Source organism: Schistocerca nitens, chromosome 8, assembly GCF_023898315.1.
Source record: "Schistocerca nitens isolate TAMUIC-IGC-003100 chromosome 8, iqSchNite1.1, whole genome shotgun sequence".
In the NCBI taxonomy this organism is placed as follows: domain Eukaryota; kingdom Metazoa; phylum Arthropoda; class Insecta; order Orthoptera; family Acrididae; genus Schistocerca; species Schistocerca nitens.
In genome coordinates this window covers 370563697-370584532 of record NC_064621.1, presented here as the reverse complement: position 1 = coordinate 370584532, position 20836 = coordinate 370563697, and the positions used below count along the sequence as shown (strand labels likewise).

Here is a 20836-nt window from a genome sequence, read left to right as displayed (position 1 = left end):
AGAACACATTCGTGACTCAACCAATTTTTAATTCCTTTTATTAATTCACGCAAGTATATACAAAACATTGAATTTTCCTTTGAAACAATTATAAATACATTCACCCTGTTTGCAATCAGATATTGAAGGATCATACAAATGCCTGTTTTATGGTTAATTACAACAGCATTAATCCTTGATTTAGAACAAATTATTTAAAGAAGTGAACAATTATCGGAACAAATAACAAATTTCAGCGCTTGTCTTAAGGAAAGTTACTAGAAATCATTAATTCTGATTTTTGAACAAATTCTTCAGAGACATGTAAGTACCTGAACAAATTCTGAATCATCACTGCTTGGGTTAGAGAAAATTACCAGTGAAGAACTATCTTAATAGGAGCGAACGCATTCACACATATAGCAAACTCTGCTTATCAACAAGCCACCAGTGCCTGATGACATGTCACAATGGGACGCCTAACAAATGGGAGCTTCAAGTATACAAGTGTCTAAAGAGTGAACAATACCAGAACCCGGACACATTTCTTTAAATGTCAGGCCAGAACAAACAATTAACATGGTGTGCATCCAAACGTATTACAAAGTCACCCAATAAGCCCATTGGTGGAACCGACCCCAAAAGTGCAGGGGAAGAGGGAATTATTTCACTGGCCAAATGAAGTGCACTAAGACATTTTACGACAAGGAAGCTACTGTGGTAAATCACTGCGGAAACCCACAATAACGCGGTTAAATCCATGGTCCCTCACACTGCAACACATTACTATAACTACCTTCTAACTCGAGGAAGGTGCAGTAACCTTTTCAAAACTTAACAAAGCAAAATGTTCTAAGTAAGATGCAGATGTCAAATATGGGTGAATGCTCCTCCCATAAAAGGTAGGCACAACATTTGGCGAAACAACATTATTATACAAACGATGATTAATTTAAACGAAGGGAGAAGCTCAGCAGTCTTGTTAAGTATAAACATGCCACGAAATACTCTAAAATAAAAAGAGTCAGCTATTAATTCCTAATGGAACTTACAGTCATGGACGCTGGAGTAATAGCTGGTTAACCGACAAGACAACACAGTGTAATGATCCAGAGTTCAATGAATACTTCGTATAAAACAGCCTAAAATCGGCAAACATGACAAACATGTGGTGACAATAAGTTGGGGCTCCAGCGTGATAAACAGAACGTGAGCAGCCGCATGCAACGCAGGGTCGGGACACAAAGGTGTTTCCGAAGCTTATTGCCAATAGAATAAACTACCAGCAAAATTTCTTCAGGACATTAAGCATTAAGGCAACACATTAAAATGCACAGCAGTGGTCTTACAAAAAAAAAAGAACACTAAAATTTAACACACCTCAGAAAAGGACACATTAGTGGCCTTTCAAACTAGGAAGGCTCAGTAGTGATCGCAGTCCTACCTCTAATACTTGTGCTTTCAAATCCTCGGCTAGACGAAATTCGTAGTTCCGAGCACAAATCGAAACGGGGTGGAGTGACCATAGTGCAGATGGTCTCAGATTTAACGGGCACACTGCATTCAATGATATTGCACAGACTTTTACACAGTGAGCACGAAACGTTAATGGTGAGGAAAGTTGTCAAAGCCGCTCATGCGGCATAATGATGAAAGCAGTGTCTTTCTGCTGACCAGGCGATTCCACCTTGATCCACCTTGATCCATTTATGTTGCCTTCACTAACCACCACCGAAGCATTCCCCAGGCACTCGGGCTACATACCACGCACAAACCTCAGGATCCACAGAACGCGACCACGTGACCACAATACAGACCGAGCCGACCGTTACTCTCTGTCGCTGTAAAGCCGCCCTCGTTCTCCCATCCTCACTCCGAAACCGTCTCAATGTTCCCGACGCTTCCCGCCTCCTCCATGGACCATGCTTCGCACTCGCTATCTCTGGACAAACATAACCACTTCTGGAGCGTGATGCAAGATATTGAAACATACCACAGCTCAACCATTTTCTCATACTTCACTATTGTTACTATGCATGCTGGCAAGTAACATTCTCCAGGTATCCTTCACACCCAAGGTATGAATGGTTTATTCTACAATTACTGCCAGCATTTTGGAGGGTTTTATTTCTGGAGCCACCAGTCCTCCAGAAGGAAATCTGATTGCAATGGAGTTGGAGAGGTCGTTAGGATTTCTGAAGTGTTGGGCAAGGGGCTAGGAAAGCAGCATTATAAACATACTGAATGATGTGGGCTGCGTGGAGTGGCTTTTGGCATATCAACAATGTAGAGAATATACACTATGTGATCAAAAGTATCGGGACACCAGGCTGAAAATGAAAAATGAAAATTACGTGACGCCCTCCATCGGTAATGCTGGAATTAAGTATTGTGTTGACCCACCCTTACCCTTGATGACAGCTTCCACTCTCGCAGGCATACGTTCAATCAGGTGCTGGAAGGTTTCTTGGTAAATGGCAGGCCATTCTTCATGGAGTGCAGCACTGAGGAGAGGTATCGATGTCGGTCGGTGAGGTCTGGCACGAAGTAGGCATTCCAAAACATCCCAAAGATGTCCTATAGGATTCAGGTCAGGGCTTTGTGCAGGCCAGTCCATTAAACGGTTGTTATTGTCGTGTAACCACCCCGCCACAGGCCGCGCATTATGAACAGGTGCTCGATCGTGTTGAAAGATGCAGTCACCATCCCTAAATTGCTATTTGCAGTGGGAACCAAGAAGGTGCTTAAAACATCAATGTAAGCCTGTGCTGTGATAGTGCCACGCAAAACATCAAGGGGTGCAAAACACGATCACACCGTAACACCACCGCCTCCGAATTTCACTGATAGCACTACACACGCTGGTAGATGACGTCCAACCCGAATTCGCCATACCCACGTCCTGCCATCGCATCGCACACATTGTGTACCGTGATTCGTCACTCCATACAACGTTTTTCCACTGTTAAATCGTCCACTGTTTACGCTCCTTACACCAAGCGAGCCGTCGTTCGCCATTTACCGGAGTGATGTGTGACTTATGAGCGGCCGCTCAACTATGAAATCCTAATTGTCGTCGGTCTCTGCCGGTCTACAGACAAGGATTACATGTCTCTTCACGTTTGCAGTTCACTATCACATCAGAAACAGTGGACATAGGAGGAATGTTTAGGAATGTGGAAAGCGCCGGCAGCGGTGGCCGAGCGGTTCTAGGCGCTTCATTCCGGAACAGCGTGACTGCTGCGGCCGCAGGCTCGAATCCCGTCTCAGGCAGGGATGTGTGTGATGTCCTTAGATTAGTTAGGTTTAAGTAGTTCTAAGATCTAGGAGACTGATGACCTCAGATGTTAAGTTCCATAGTGCTCAGTTTGAACCATTTGAGTGTGGAAATCTCACGTACAAACGTATGACACAAGTGACACCCAATCACCTGACCACGTTTGAAGGCCGTGAGTTCCTCGGAGTGTCCCATTCTGCTCTCTCACGACTACTCATGACTACTGAGGTCGCTGATATGGAGTACCTGGCAGTAGGTGGCAGCACAATGTACCTAATATGAAAAACGTTAGTTTTTGGGGAGTCCGGATACCTATGATCACATAGTGTAGGAGAGAGCTGTGAGGTATATCTTCAGCAGGGTAAATGGTTTGGGTATTATTATAAGTAGGAAAAATAGGTAGTTCGATAGAAAGGAATGAATGAGGCAGACATGGTTGGTTGTATGTGGATATGTCTGGAGTTTTAAGAGGAGACTGTAACGTCAACACAGTGATAGTCGCTAACCCCGCCCCGTTCCTCGCCCTGACATTCCTCTTAAACTTGTCCACGACTACTCCCGCGCCGTTTGGGATGTCTACCGGCATTCCATACACACCCAGGTCGAACACCATGACCCTACCCTCCAATCTCCCGCTGACATCTCCTGAACTGCTGCCTTCCTCTACCATCTCTTGCCTGACGCTGTCGCCACCCATATCTCTACCAAAGCCATCCACCCTCACTGCCCGGCCCTGCCCCCACAGGCCGTCCTTCGTGAGTCCCGTCGCCTCTACCGATCCTTCCTCCACACTCGTAACCGGTACACATTCACCAGCCACCGGCAATTACAACGCCACACCCACAACTTGCTTACTGTGAAGAAACGCCGTGCCTGGCGACAGACATGCACACAACTCAACGCCACGCTCCCGAAAAACTCTTCCAAGTATTGGTCTGCTTTCCACCGTCTTACTGGGAGCCGCCCTACCCCGCAGTACCCTCTCCTCCTTGATGATCGTCCCTTTCCTGACAACCTCAGTAAGGCCAACCACTTTGCCTCCCACCTATCCGATGTCTTTTCCATTCCAGATGATCCCCAATTTTATTATTCCCTCTTCCCCAACGTCATCGAATGTACGGATACCTCCACTCCTCCCATTGCTCCTAGGTCCCAGTACTTGGGTCACACACCACCATCAGGAGTCAACACTCCCATCACTACACAGGAAATCGGCTTCACACTCTGCACTAAACGGAACACCGCTTCTGGCCACGACTGTGTTACCTACCGCCATCTCAAACACTGCCCTCCCTCCTTCTTGCCGTCCATGCCGCCCTCTACAACTTCATCCTTTCACTCGCTTCTACCCCGACCTGTTGGCCCCCCCCCTCCCATTACCTAATGTACTCCAAACCCAACAAGCCTTCATCTGATGCCTCGATCTGATGCCTCTTCCTATAGCCTTATATGTCACACCTCGGTGTTTCAGCAAGCTCTTGGAATCCATCCTTACCCGGCACATCTGTCACCACTTCCACCGATATCACCTCCTCCCCAACACCCAATGTGGCTTTCGGCCTTCCTTCTCTTCCGATGACCAACTCCTACACCTCACTCGTCTCCCTCCAGCTTAACTCCCGTCGCTCCGCCATTTCTGTCTCCATAGACCTCAAAAAGGCCTACGACCGTGTATGGCATCCCAGTGTGCTGTTTAAACTCCAGACCTACTCCCTTCCTATCAACTATGTCTGTCTGATTGCCTCCTTCTCTCCCACCTTCCCTCCTACGTTACCATCCATAACACTGATTTCCGCACCTTCTACCCCTCCAGGGTGTGCCCTAGGGCTCTTCCCTCTCCTCTACCTCCTGTACATGGCAGATATGCCCCAATACCCCCTCTGGTCCATCTCCTACAGTATGCCAATGACACCGCCTTCCTTGCCCTCACTCCTACCCTTCCAACAGCCCCTACGTCTTCTCCAGAATCACATAGACCTTTTTGCTACATAGTGTAACCAGTGGCTCCTCAAAATCAATCCTGTCAAGACGCAGGCAATTATCGTAGGTCGTACCACTTACTCATTCTGGCTTCTTGATTTTTCCCTTACCATCTGCCCTCGTCCTGTCCACCTCCCCCCCCCCCCCCTCACCTAACTTGGACTCACCATTGACCATCACCTCACCTGGATCCCTCTGTTCTGTCCAATCCAAAACCCACAACTCCTCTCTGTTCGAACATGGGGGTTGAACCCCTCTACCATCCTCCACATCTACAAATCCTCAATCCGTCCCATCCTCTGTTATACAAGTCCCACCTGGATTTCCCCCCCCCCCCCCCCCCCAAAACTCTATAAGTCCATCAGATCCTAAGAGCCATGCACTCTGTCTCGCCTTCCATATATGCCTCCTGTCCCCCTCACAGATCCTCTATGACCTGATTCCTTTCCCCATCTGCTCCTTTTCCTCGAACATGTCAGTGTCGTGTACACCTCCCGCCGACTTGATCCCCCTCATTCCCTGGTTGCTCCTCTCAACCCCCAGCCGCTACCGCACCTTCACCATTGTGTACCGCCTGCCCTCCACCTCTGCACCCTTCATCTCCTTTCCCGAGGTGGCTTCCATCAACTGTCCCTCCTGGATGATGCCCTCTCTCCCTCCATATATCCCTCCTATCAACTATGATCCTCCCTCCCTCTGTCCTTTTCCAGGACTCCTTCTCCCCCTCTTCCATCCTGTTTTTTCTCCACCTACCCAATCCTTCACTCCAGTCTCTCCCCCAAGTCCTTCTTTCACCTCCACTGTCTTCCCTACTCCTTTCTCGCGCTCCAACCTGCCTTCCCCCTTTTTCTGTGCCCTCTCCCTCCATTGGCTCCTCCCCTTTCCCCCCTCATCTGTCTGGGTCCTCCCCCCATACCCATATGCCTTCATACTCTACAGTGCAGTGTTTCCCTTGAGTGTCCAGTGTTGTGTGTCCCCTTTTTACAGTGCTGCGAACAGAAACCAGACTGTCGCCGTGTTTTTTTAATTGTGTCTGTCTATTTCCTAAGTGTTTTTAATCAGCATTACTAACCTCCCTGTTTTTTATGTTTTCTTCACAACTTCTTCGCCATGTACCAGTTATAAACACGCACTGTTTTATCACCTCTTTTTATTGCTATACCTCATTATGTTTTTTAACTTCATCTGTAGGCTGCAGAGCTGTGCAGAGCTGTGTATTGCGCTGCTGCCAGCCCCCCCCCCCCCCCCGTCCTCTGGGGGGAATCGAAATACAATAAAGGGAAAAAAAAAGCCAACACAGTCATAGGTATTTTCGATAGCAAGGGATCCCAATATTGCAAACCATCGGTTCCTGTAGCTTATGCGATAGAAGTAGTGTGAGATAGAAAGGTTGGTGATCGGAGGAGAAATTTGGACGAAAACCACATTGGCTAACCGAAAGTAAGTGCTGGTTCAGTTGTCTGTCGATGCATTGGGAGAGAACCCTCGGGCAGGAGGTCATGAAGAAATAACACGTGCTGTAGAGAATGACCACACCAGTAGACTTTTCTTCTTCCCTGGAACTATTCCGTCTTCACTTTTCACTGCTACTTCGTTCTGCGTCTTCCTACGTCCCTTCTTCCTCCTGGCTGGTAATGCATGGTCTGTAGTGGGATTTTCTCTACACTCAGGTATGTCACAGCAGCGAAGACGTACTGGACCTATGAGTCCTGCACTAAGTTTAAATCTTGGTTACTAACATCCTTTTTCCTTTGTAAAGCCGTACTTTGCTCTGTTCTCCCTCCTGAGCGAGCGCGTTCGCTGCCCGGCAGGTGGAGCTGATGTGGCACTCGCGGTCGCTGTCGCACAGCGAGCCCCTGCGGCTGGACACGAGCGGCGTGAGCGCGCCCGCCGTGCGTCGCGAGCTGTCCGCCCCCGAAGCCGCCCCCGCGTCGGGCAGGCCCGCGCCACCCCCGCCGCCCCAGCCGGCCCGCGGCCAGTGGCCGGCGCTGCCCTGGGCCTCGCTGTACGCTCTGGTGGCGCTGACGCTGCTGGCGCTCGCCACGCCCGCGCTCTACCTGCTGGCCGACTGCGCCTCCCGCGCCTGCAGGCGGACGCCCGCCCACGGCGACGACAAGTGGAGTCTCATTGGCCACGAGGAGGCCGGCGTGCACACCACCGACCTGCCAGGTAACCCACAAATCCACTGCTTCTACCGTTACTAAATTCTCCAAAACCTCTATGTGCAACTGATGCCGTATAGCTCCTAAGTTTTAGGAAGAAAAGGTCATATTTCAGAAACATCAATAGCGTCTGATAAAATAATTCTTTACTAACTCCTCGTTTCAATCATCTGGTCATCTTCAGATACCATCGAGTTATTTAGAACAGCCTATGTTGTGCGTCGCATGAAATAAAAGCCATTTTATGTCACTGCATTGTAATGTCAATAGTAGTAAGAAAGTTGTAATATAAATAATTGTATGTTTCCTGAAGGTATTAATAAAGTAATTAATAAAGATTTAATCTCTACCTCTTCGTGGATTCTGAAACATGACGTTCTCCAAGTGATCAAAAATGATTTTCCTCACTTGTGTATTTATCCATATGTTTGATGGTCGTCCCCGTCGGTGGGAAATGGGAATGAAAGCTTAAGCGTTATAAAACTGAAAAAATAGCTTTACTGTGACATAAAAACTAAGAAATAACAAAAATAGAGCAGTCTTTGTGCAAGTGGTCATCTCTGAGATCTGTGGGGTAACATTAAATACTGTGATACTCATTGCCATGAATCGTTTGAGGGGGATTCAATCAGTAACGCGACACATTTTTTTTCTGCCAGTTTTGTTGGAAAAATGCAGACTTTGCTGTTGACATCGTGGAATATTCCCGCTTCAGTCCTTGTAGTTTCGTGTTCCTATTGGTGGTGGCCAAAATAGCGTCTGTAGCTGAGGTGCTTTCCAAGCAGCCAGCTGTCACTACGAGCGGTCTAAGGCGCTGCAGTCATGGACTGTGCGGCTGATCCCGGCGGAGGTTCGAGTCCTCCCTCGGGCATGTGTGTGTGTGTTTGTCCTTAGGATAATTCAGGTTAAGTCGTGTGTAAGCTTAGGGACTGATGACCTTAGCAGTTAAGTCCCATAAGATTTCACACACATTTGAACATTTTTGAGCTATCGCTAGGTTTCTTTTGGTGGAAAACCAGAGCATCAGAGATATTCATAGGCGCTTGCAGAATATGTGCAGAGACCTGGCAGGGAACAAACGCACGATGAGTCGTTGGGCCAGACGTCTGTCAACATCACAACAAGGTACCGCCAATCGGTGCGATCACCCGCGTGCCGGCAGATGTGATTCCTGTTATGTTGCGACGTGGAGGCACTCTCATTCAAAGAGATCGTCGGATCACAGACACCTCGCTGCTCAGCTGGGTGTCTCAGTGGCAAGGCTGACATACTCGTCCACCAGCTGGGGTAGAGAAAGATGTGTGTGCCCGCTGGATTCCACGCCACCTGACAGAAGATCATAGATAGCAACTATGGACGATCTGTCCGGAAGTGCTTGCGCGTTAAGAGGCTGACGGTGACAACTTTTTATCGAACATCGTCACTGGCGATTTCACATGAGTTCATCACTTCCCACCGGAAACAAATCCATGGAGTGGCGCCACACCACCTGTCCTCCAAACAAAAAGTCCAAAGCCACACCTTCAGCTAGTAAACTCATAATAGCGGTCTTACGAGACTCTGGAGGGGCTATTTTGTTTGATGTCCTTCCTCATGGCGCAACGATCAACTCTGAATTGTATTGCGCTGTCCTCAGGAAACTGAAGAACCGACATCAGCATGTTTGTCGCCACAAAAATGCTAACGAACTTGTCCTTCTCCATGACAACACTCGGCCGGACCCTAGTCTGCGAACGCAAGGGTACTTAACGAAACTTACTGGTCTGTTATTCCTCCTCCACCCCACAGCACATTCCGACTTTCATCTGTTTGGCCCATTCACAGGTTCGAATCCTGCCTCGGGCACGGATGTGTATGATGTCCTTAGGTTATTTAGGTTTATGTATTTCTAAGTTCTAGGGGACTGATGACCTCCACGGGAAGCAGAATGTGGATGATGGGGAGGTTATTGATGGAGCAAGACGTTAGTTCCAACGTCGACCAGTAGAGTACTACCATTGCGGTCATATAGGTCCTCCCAGTACGGTGGGGTAAGACCGTCGCACTCGTCGGAGATTATGCTGAAAAATAGTGTTTTGTAGCGAAAAGAGAGGGAAATAATATGGTGTATTGTAATCCTGAATAAAATCAACGTGCTTTCAGAAAAAAAGTGTTGTACTACTTATTGAAAGCTCCTCGTAACATAGTCAGCTACTCCTTGGCATGTTGTCCACATTGCAGCCGAGACGCTGCTGGTCAGCTCTATCCCACTCTTCGACGGCGACTCTTTCTGAGGCCACTTAGAGCAGTCTGTACTAACACTGCCCGAGGGGGCGTGTTCACTGCCGGCTGCCCCTCAGCTCTCGCTATAGTCGAGAGGGCGTAACAAGGTCCCTAATGGCGGGCAACTCTCTTGTCAGCTTTCAAATGCGTAAATCGAACGGCTGAAGGAGAATACAACGACCTTCTACAGAACTCTGGCGACAATGAAACATTCACACAGAGACAAGCTCCAGTTACGTGATTGGCTGAAACACGCGCTCGAAGCTGCCATGCCCAGCCCACGGCAACTGTCAAAGATGTTCTTACGGTATCTCGACTAAAGTATAGGCAACGCACCAGGTGACTCTGCTCCACGCATTCTGCGTATGTGGCCTCTCGATTTCAGTACAGGCTACCCGCCAGGTGGCTCTGTTCCACGCATTCTCTGTTCCACGCATTCTCTTGGTCAACTCTGCCCGCGTTTGTTCAGCCAGAACTGTCACGTGTGCTACGACCTGGCAGATTCAGCTGTTTACCCGTCCCAGCGCAACTACTACCTGTGAATGCCTGGCTACCCACCTAGGGGCAGGCGAACTGGAACAGCCTGAAATACAGTATGACGACAAACCTCTAGTTTCTAATGGTATCACACAGTCGGTTTCATGTCAGCACGTACTCCAAGCGATTCCTCTCTGCTGATTCCTGCCCCCTGCAGGAAAGCACTCAAGAGGTGGCTGTGATGTGCTCTCGGAAGAGAAAGTGCATCACAGAAATGTTGACTGCAGGGCTGGTAGATTCCATCCTGATACTGCACAGTCCTCATTTATCCTCGATAGCCACGACAGGCGTCCGACATCTGTACACGGTACAAGCCGCCCAGTATGTCACTAACCCATCTCCTGGCTGCACTCGCGGCAGTGTAGCCCTGAGACCTTCATTGCCACATAGCCGACTCCAGCCTGTTGTACAGCCATCGTTATGCTTCAGAAAAATCCTGCACTCCCTGATGAAGAAATCCCGACTCCACAATTACCTGTTCCTATCACTTGCACCCCTTCTTCGCTCTTAACAGCTAACCTTAATGAACCCCAAGATGCCACACTGCCTGCCTGGATTAGGTTCCTTTCAGATTACGCCTATATAATAACCCCATACTTTGCCATCATATACAAACGCTCACGCGACGGAAGATCCTTACCTACAGACTGCATATTGTACAAGTCACGCGAGTACACAAGAAGGGAAATAGGAATAATTGTCTGAATTAGGGGTCAATGTCACTGTCGTCGGTTTGCAGTAGGATTTTCAATCACATAGACCTCTACCGTTTCGAAAATTACGTATTACCTTCAACAAAATGATCTATTCACATGACTCGGATTCAAAGGATCTAGCTCCTAGCGAATCACTCTTTATTGTTATGAAGTAGTACAAGGATCATTGAGTTAAACAGAAGTGATACGTGACGTTCCCCAAAGAAGTGTTAAGGCCCTCTGCTGTTCTTAACGTATGTAAATGAGGATCAATTTGAACAGTCATCTTAGATTGTTTGGAGGCAATTGCAAATGATGTAGACAAGATATCTCTGCGGCTACGAAGTTCTTCACACCAGCGTCCTTGCGTAAAAATTTGTCGGTTCACTTGCCGCGTCAAACTCGGATAAAATTCCAAGGTTTCGATTATATTCAGCATCACGTTCGTCAGGGACTAAAACTGACTTTCGTGAGCTGGCAAGGTTCCCACTTTTATATCTTAAGAACAGCATCCGATCGACTGGCTTACGTTAGTAAGGCGCGTACAGAGGTGGCACGCTCTACGTACACCAGTGGCCATTGAAATTGCTACACCAAGAAGAAATGCAGATGATAAACGGGTATTCATTGGACAAATATATTATACTAGAACTGACATGTGATTACATTTTCACGCAATTTGGGTGAATAGATCCTGAGAAATCAGTACCCAGAACAACCACCTCTGGCCGTAATAACGGCCTTCATACGCCTGGGCTTTGAGTCAAACAGAGCTTGGATGGCGTGTACAGGTACAGCTGCCCATGCAGCTTCAACACGATACCACAGTTCATTAAGAGCACTGACTGGCGTATTGTGGCGAGCCAGTTGCTCGGCCACCATTGACCAGACGTTCTCAATTGGTGAGAGATCTGGAGAATGTGCTGGACAGGGCAGCAGTCGAACATTTTCTGTATCCAGAAAGGCCCGTACAGGACCTGCAACATGCGGTCGTGCATTATCTTGCTGAAATGTTGGTTTTCACAAGAATCGAATCAAGGGCTGAGCCACGGGTCATAATACATCTGAAATGTAACTTCCACTGTTCAAAGTGCCGACAGTGAGAACAAGAGGTGACCGAGACGTGTAACCGAGGACACCCTGTACCATAACGGCGGGTCATACGCCAGTCTGGCGACGACGAATACACACTTCCAATGTGCGTTCACCGCGATGTCGTCATGATGCTGTAAACAGAACCTCTAGTCATCCGAAAAAATGACGTTTCGCCATTCGTGTACCCAGGTTCGTCGTTGAGTACACCATTGCAGGCGTTCCTGTCTGTGATTCAGCTTCAAGGGTAACCGCAGTCATGGTCTCCGAGCTGATAGTCCATGCTGCTGCGAATGTCATCGAACTGTTCGTGCATATGGTTGTCGTCTTGGAAACGTCCCCATCCGTTGACTCAGGGATCGAGGCGCGGCTGCACGATCCATTACACCCATGCGGATAAGATGCCTGTTATCTCGACTGCTAGTGTTGCGCGGCCGTTGGGATCCAGCACGGCATTCCGTGTTACCCTCCTGAACCCACAGATTCCATATTCTACCAACAGTCATTGGATCTCGACCAACGCGAGCAGCAATGTCGCGATACGATAAACCGCAATCGCGATAGCCTACAATCCGACCTTTATCAAAGTCGGAAACGTGATTGTACGCATTTCTCCACCTTACACGAGGCATCACAACAACGTTTCACCAGGCAACGCCGGTCAACTGCTGTTTGTGTATGAGAAATCGGTGGGAAGCTTTCCTCATGTCAGCAAGTAGTAGGTGTCGCCACCGGCGCCAACCTTGTGTGAATGCTCTGAAAAGCTAGTCATTTGCATATCACAGCATCTTGTTCCTGTCGTTTAAATTTCGCGTCTGTAGCACGTCATCTTCGTAGTGTAGCAATTTTAATGGCCACTAGTGTACATAGACTTCGCTCGCGCTCTGTATCAAGCGTTGTTACTTTTTTTGTTTTTGCTTGTCAAGTGCACTCTTCCATGCACTTGGAAGTGTTAAATGACTGATTGAAGCCGGCCGCGGCGGCCGAGCGGTTCTAGGCCCTTCAGTCCGGCACCGCGCGACTGCTACGGTCGCAGGTTCGAATCCTGCCTCGGGCATGGATTTGTGTGATGTCCTTAGGTTAGTTAGGTTTAAGTAGTGTTCAGAGCCATTAGAACCATTTGAACTGATTGAACAGTCATGGGTATCAGACGGACGACTCGACAATTCCGTGTACAGAAAACCGACTGATACGGATCTGTATCTGAAGCTTTCACCATCCACCTCAGAAAAGAGCTACTCTGAACACCTCAGTAACAGAGCAAGAATTGTTTCGTACACACCTCGGTTCCAAGATTATGCACGACGGTGCTCAGAAGCATGAGGACCGACACATGGCGCGGCTTCTATTCTGCAGTGCAACATCTAGCAAGATAGGTGAAGTCCTGAACAGGCAAGGAATCAGACCACTCTTCCTGCCTCCCAGAAAAATTTAAAAAATGTGGCGACCAGTTAAAGGTAGCCTCGGGTTAACAGCGCCGGGAATTTGTAACATTCCCTGTGGGGATAACAAGATTCAAGTGGGCCAATCTATACGAACGGTTGCTGATCGTTGTATCAACCATCATAATCATCTTACGTACAAGCATTTGGATAAATCAGTGATGACAGAGCACAGGCTATTAAGCAAACACAAGATCTTGTTTAAAGAAACTAGAATACTGGATCACCCTTCGAACTAATGGGACTCCGTGATCAAAGAAGCTGTTGAAAACAGACTTTTTGAAAACAGACTTTTTGAAAACAACTTCAATAGAGGCTATGGCCTTCGCAAGGCCTGGAAGCGTGCACTTGACAAGGATAAAACACAGAGGAATAATTCCCTCAGTTCACCGCCTGATGCGATGGATAGTGATGCAAGCAACGTTAGATAGAGAGTGCAAGCAAAGGAAGTCTACGGACATAGAGCGCCCAACCTCTGTACGCGCTATTCAGCAAATCAGATGCCGTTCTGGGGGGAGGGGGTATAAGACTGGGAATCTTGCCAACTCGCGACAGTCAGGTTTAGTCCCTGATAAAGGTGACGCTGGATCTCATCGAAAGATTGGAATTTTATCTCTATTTGACGTGGCAAGTGAACCGAAAAAGATACCTGTATCCTGCGAAAAGTGTCAATCGATCCTGCGAAAAGTGTCAATCGATTTCAAAAACTGAAAACTGTGTGGTCATCCGCATGAGTACTAAACGTAATGCATTGGCTTTCGGTTACATGATAAGCCGCCGATTCAGCTAAATATCCTGTGTAGAATTACGTAGAACGTAAACTGGAACGATCACAGAGAAAAAGTTATGGGGAAGGCGAAACAAGGAATGCGTTTTATATTTAGCACACTTAGACGATGCAACGAATCCACCAAAGACACTGCCTAAGCTACGCGTGTCCGTGTGGTACGGGATCCTTACCAGACAGGATTTTCGGAAGACATCAGTAGAGTCAAAGAAGGGCAGGTGGTATTGAACTGTTACGAAACAGGGGAGAGAGTGTATAGGATATACACTGCTGGCCATTAAAATTGCTACACCACGAAGATGACGTGCTACAGACGTGAAATTTAACCGACAGGAACAAGATGCTGTGATATGCAAATGATTAGCTTTACAGAGCATTCACACAAGGTTGGCGCCGGTGGTGACACGTACAACGTGCTGACATGAGGAAAGTTTCCAAACGATTTCTCATACACAAACAGTAGTTGACCAGCGTTGCCTGGTGAAACGTTGTTGTGATGCCTCGTGTAAGGACGAGAAATGCGTACCATCACGTTTCCGACTTTGATAAAAGTCGGATTGTAGTCCATCGCGATTGCGGGGTATCGTATCGCGACATTGCTGCTCGCGTTGGTCGAGGTCCAATGGCTGTTAGCAGAATATGGAATCGGTGGATTCAGGAGGGTAATACGAAACGCCGTGCTGGATCCCAACTGCCTTGTATCACTAGCATTCGAGATGACAGGCATCTTATCCACATGGCTGTAACGGATCGTGCAGCCACCCTATCGATTCCTGAGTCAACATATGGGGACGTTTGCAAGACAACAACCATCTGCACGAACAGTTAGACGACGTTTGCAGCAGCATGGACTATCAGGTCGGAGATCATGGCTGCGGTTACCCTTGACGCTGCATCACACACAGGAGCGCCTGCGATGGTGTACTCAACGACGAACCCGGATGCACGAATGGCAAAAAGGCATTTTTTCGGATGAATCCAGGTTCTGTTTACAGCATCATGGTGGTCGCATCCTTGTTTGCCGACATCGCGGTGAACGCACATTGGAAGCGTGTGTTCGTCATCGCCACCCGGCTTGGTGGTATGGGGTGCCATTGGTTACACGTCTCGATCACCTCTTGTTCGTTTTTACAGCATTTTGAACAGTGGACGTTACATTTCAGATGTATTACGACCCGTGGCTCTATCCTTCTTTCGATCCCTGCGATTCCCTACATTTCAGCAGGATAATGCACGACCGCATGTTGCAGGTCCTGTACGGGCCTTTCTGGATACAGTAACTGTTCGACTGCTGCACTGGCCAGCACATTCTCCAGATCTCTCACCAATTGAAAACGTCTGGTCAATGGTGGCCGAGCAACTGGCTCGTCACAATCCGCCAGTCACTACTCTTGATTAACTGTGGTATCGTGATGAAGCTGCATGGCAGCTGTACCTGTACACCCCATCCAAGCTTGTTTGACTCAAAACCCAGGCGTATGAAGGCCGTTATTATGGCCAGAGGTGGCTGTTCTGGGTACTGATTTCTCAGGATCTATGCACCCAAATTACGTGAAAATGTAATCACATGTCAGTTCTAGTATAATATATTTGTCCAATGAATACCCGTTTATCATCTGCATTTCTTCTTGGTGTAGCAATTTTAATGGCGAGTAGTGTAATACGCGAGTTGCGGAGGCAGTCATTAGAGCAAAGGCGTTTTCCGTTGCAGCGAGATCTACGAAATTTCAATCATCAACTTTTTCCATCGAATGCGAAAATATTCTGTACACGCCCATCTTCGTAGGGAGAACTGATCAGTGTAGTTAAGAGAAAACAGAGCTCAGTCGGGAAGACTGAAGTGCTCTTTTTTCACACACGTTTCTCGTAAGTGTGGTAGTGACACAGTGTGAATTTGGTTCTGGTTCTATGAACCCTATGTCAGGTACTTAAGCGTTAATTGCAGCGTAGATGTAGGTGAAGACGATTGCATGCTGTCTGGGTTGACGAACATTACCATTGTCTCCAAAAGCTAGCCCGTGGTTGAGTTGCGTTCTCTTCGTGCCACTTTTGAGCCTTTGCTTATAGTAAAGGGTCGTCAGCTGGTGTTGCTGACCGCGGGCGACCTCTGAGAAGCAGAGCTTCAGTGTCGTGTGTCTCGTAAGACCGTCTGGTTGGTCTAATGACAGTGCTGATGTATTCTCTAGTTCTTGACGTAAAGTGACAATGCGCTCGTGGTCTACCTTAAATGGCCCTCCGAAGCATGTTAAGAAACAGAACACTATACACGAAACGACACTTTCCCGTTCAAGACTGAAGACAAAGAGCGCTCTAGTGAACTGGACTGAGAACGTATTTTCTGTGGTTAAGGTACTGAGAATGTGTGGTTAGCAGAGTACTGAGATTGTGATTTGTGGGTAAAAGAATGGCTAAGTCTTGAGAGTGGTGAAATAGTTTATCTTTTGAGTGGTTTATTAAACTTAGAGCTCTGTGCTTTGAGAGAAGCGAAAAAAAAATCTAACGAATATATTCCCAGGTCACAAAATGTTCTGATTTACGAATGTTTGAGAGCACTCGGAATGAGATGGGTGACAGGAATCACTTGTATCTTTTTATCGAACGATGCCCTCTGCTAAGAATCGCATCAATTTGTCTCTAGCCAGACGTAGGCATTGGACCCTTACCGCGAAAGTGATGCGCGAACTCTGAGCAAGTACTTTTTACAACTTTATTTGAAAAAAAAAAGTCATGCATTAGTACGGTACCAACGCTACTCCTAGTCATACTACCGAGAGAGTTTTCGAGACTGCGTGAGCTAAGAAGAAGTAGACTACTAGAATCCAGTCTTCCATATTTCAGTAGTCAATTTAAAGAGCTTTTCCAGTAACAGCTTTTATGGTTAGGGCGACTTGTCGTAAACTGCTACGGCAGACACACTCTATATTTTCACAGAAGTTATCTGTCTATATCGCACTTTATTCCTTCAAATGGATAACGTGTTTCGGAAGATTGCACCATAAGATCAAAAATTTAAAGAAACAGTACATCGTGTTACGTCAAATACGAGGGGACTTCAAAAAGTAAGTTACACGTTGTTGCGGCAGGCTACGTAACTTTGATTCGATGCTACACTACGCTTCAAGCTGACACAGACACGTGGCACTATTTTCCACCACAGGATAACTACCTTGTAGTCTATTTTTCCAGGAGTGCTAGTCTTCCAAGGTATGCAGGAGAGCGCCTGCGAAGTTTTGGAGTGTAATTAAGGGGGGACTGGCATAAGAGAATCATCGAAAATGAGTTGTGAAATATGCCAGAACAGCTGAGTAGGTAACTGCATTGCCTGCTGAAGATAAGGCTCCAGCTTCCAGGTGGGACACAATTTTATTCTACGAGGAGTTTTTAAAACAGCTCTCACCCAGCCGCAGAGTGACACATTCATTGTACCTTTCCATCCCTTTATCCAGCCAATGCCGTCCGAGAAATAGTGTGGCACTTCTCCGATCACACAGATAACCTGAATATCGACTGTTATTACTATGGGATCACCACTCTCAAAAGGATGAATGTGTGTACCCCTTCCGTCTGTGTCTTGTGTAGATTGCGTGGTCAAATGTGATAAGATTTTACAAAGTATTTGCAAATCATGTAACTGATGCTTTTTTTAGCATCTTGAACATCAGTACTGCATTTTCGTGGTCGCAGCTACAAACAGAGCATTTTACACGTTGAGTGTAAGGAGTGATGACCAGAACTATCATACTCTGCAAGTTCTCCAACGTCTGCCTGTGTCAAGTTGCTTCATGCTTCTCGTGAAAAATCGCACTAGTTTGTCGTTATCTTCGCACCCAAGCAACTGCAGTATTTTGGGAGGTTATTTACTCATATAGGTCAATATTCCTGGTCTCACTCAAACGTTATAAATTATACTCAGCCACTAGACGTACACCTTGTCAGAACTAGCTACAAAACGGAAAACGGCTCAATGAATCGGCGTTATAAGCATAATTATTATTGTTTTTTTCTATTGAGAGTATCCGTCTAGTAGTATACTCCTATATTCAGTTGCGAATTTTATCGTATGCAACCTTTAATCATTGCAGATTTGTGACAAAATGGAAACAAGTAGTTAATTTCATAATTGTGGACTTTACCTTTAATCTTGTCGTAGACTCGTAAATGAATAGCGATGCATGCCTGCTCTGATGTACCTCCTGAGAGAGTAATTTATCTTTTCTTCCAATCTGTCCCCAGATTCACGGCAGCACATACTACAAGAGACGCTTCACGAATCGAAGAGGCCACTCGAAGTGCAAGCTTGACTCCTCTGACCTCAACTCTGGTGAGGGCTGTCAGCTGGAATTCAGCTGAACTACTGAGGAGTGTCTGGAACCACGTCTAGTCAACTACTTCGAGCGTTTTCTCAACAGTGGACGCCGATAGAATGGAAGGATTCCTCCTGTACATATTACCATAGGCTTCGTTTTAGTGATTGTGTTGTGTGTAACCTTGTCAGACAGAAAAAAGACAAAATACACCTTTGTAAAGTGACTGGTACGTGAGCGACTTGAATGCTTTGCTTATGATGGATTAGCATGGACTGCCAAAATATAGAACAAAGTTATCAGTGCTGAGCCGCAATGTGCAAGTGTTCTTTCAAGGAAAATTGTTCAACTGATGTCGATTGTAGATAACTGGTAATGCAATGTGTGAGCTTAGCAGACTTTACGTTTGTGAGAGGTGTTTGTTGTATAAATTGTATATCTAATGAGATTGACACTGTTTATTAATTGTTTTGTATTACCTCTCGAATGAGAACTAGAAGCATGGTCACTGTTCCAAAACCTCACAAATTACATTGCAGGATGAATGTTATTCGCAATTTTCCTGTTTACAGAGAGTAACATTCACTTTCTGGACTCCTAGCAAAATTCTTCTGCATATTTTTCCTGTGTTATCTTATTAATAGGGACTGTAATCTTCTGATTTCCTTAGTGTCATTGTTAAATATATGGTACTGAACACTGTCATAAAATCCTATAACTTACAGTTAATTTCTTATGGACATGTAATGCCTGAGAAAGAAAACATAAGTGAACTGTTTTCTACATGCTCTCTTCAATAAAACTTTTTTACAATATTATTGAATTATTTAACATTCATTCACCAGGTCTCATAAATTTGAAAACGAGAATTTTTGTTTTTTTGTAGAAAAAGAATTACTTATGAACAAACTGCACTGCTGATAACATAAAGGAGACAAAATGGAACAAAACTATTTAGTAACAACAATAGTTCTAAAAGGACAAAAAAGATGACTAGTGTTTTGCATTGAACCATTAATACGTAATATGATGACTGACCAGTTCTAACAACTTCACAATGATCCAGTATATTACTGAGAGTGTGTGATCTTTAAAAGACTAGTAGGAAGAAACCTTAGATCCTTTCACATGTTTGACAATGTCATTAGACTCCAAAGACAGTCTTAAATATGAAAAATATGATTCAAGGAATTGGTGATGTCCTGTTCATAGGAACCATATTGGTATTAGCATTATAGGCACAAAAATACTTAAGGAAAAACCTTTAATTCAGTCTTGAAATCAACATTGTCCATGGGACTTTCAACATATTCCACCAGGCTGGTGAAAATGAATACAAACATTTATCTCACTCTTTCCTCTAAAAATGCAAAGTCACTGCATTATACCCACATATTTGAGGACAGAATCATATTTAAAGCAACTAGTAACAGTAATGAATGTATACATCACAAATCTGTCTGGATATCACATACTTTGAAGAGGTCTCTGCAGAATGCTGTAGAAATGACACCAAATGTAATTCTTATAATGCAGGTCTCTATTCATAAAATACTATTGCTGTGAGTTGCTATGTTACCTAATGGATACACCCTAGGTAGTACCTTCTCTAACCAGTATTCCACATGAGCAAACCAACTGCAGCTTTACCTCTTGTTGCTTGTACCTTAGTTAACTGGGCTATACTCAGCTCCATTTAAAAGGAATAGCCCAGTATTGTTGTAGGGTTGTGCTACACTTTCATGCCCTGCAGCTGACATGTGGGAAATAATAAAATGAATTTGTGGTGCTGCAGCCAAAGAGTCTATGCATCAGATAAAAGTGTGAATTAATAAAATAAATAGTAACATTGAATAAGAGATAAATGAATATTTAATTGAAAAAAGTTCTACTCTAGGCTCTGAAATTGATGTAGATGTTGCCAAAGACTTCTGCTGAACTATATTTTTCCAAGAAGGTATATCCAAATAAACAGAAAGTGCTCCTATGATAAGCAGATATGTTACAGACAGTTGGCAGTTGACAGTTAGAGTGCTGACACCAAAGTTTTCAGATAGTCTGTGTAACCTGTTATGCTGGTCACTGGTGCAATAAATAGAGGGATTGTCAACCCCTTCGACATCAACTGCAGCCTGAAAATAGCCCATGGAAGCACCGAAACTGTTTGCAGCAAAATAAATAAAAGGACATCTGTAGGCATTTTATTTTCTCAGAATATAAATGGCCATCATCCCAAAGACCTCCTGTCAAAAGGATGGACATATAAAAAGAATAATAACCATATTAAATGCAGCAAAGTTGGGTTGAGAGCATTATGAG

General features: G+C 45.9%; 1 protein-coding gene and 1 long non-coding RNA gene across 2 annotated transcripts in view; both read left to right on the top strand.

The window, feature by feature from the left end:
• Nucleotides 1–7182, top strand: part of LOC126199578 (uncharacterized) — a gene marked incomplete at its 3' end in the record, with an annotated part of 164279 nt that extends 157097 nt beyond the window's left edge. The window contains exon 7 of the mRNA XM_049936502.1: nt 7048–7182. Within this exon, the coding sequence (XP_049792459.1) occupies nt 7048–7182 (135 nt within the window). The remainder of the gene's footprint in view (nt 1–7047) is intronic.
• Nucleotides 7183–7185: 3 nt separating this feature from the next.
• On the top strand, nt 7186–19340 carry LOC126198591 (uncharacterized). The gene is made up of 2 exons (XR_007540088.1): nt 7186–7405; nt 18447–19340. It is a non-coding gene; the product is annotated as an uncharacterized LOC126198591 (long non-coding RNA).
• The last annotated feature ends 1496 nt before the right edge of the window (nt 19341–20836 follow it).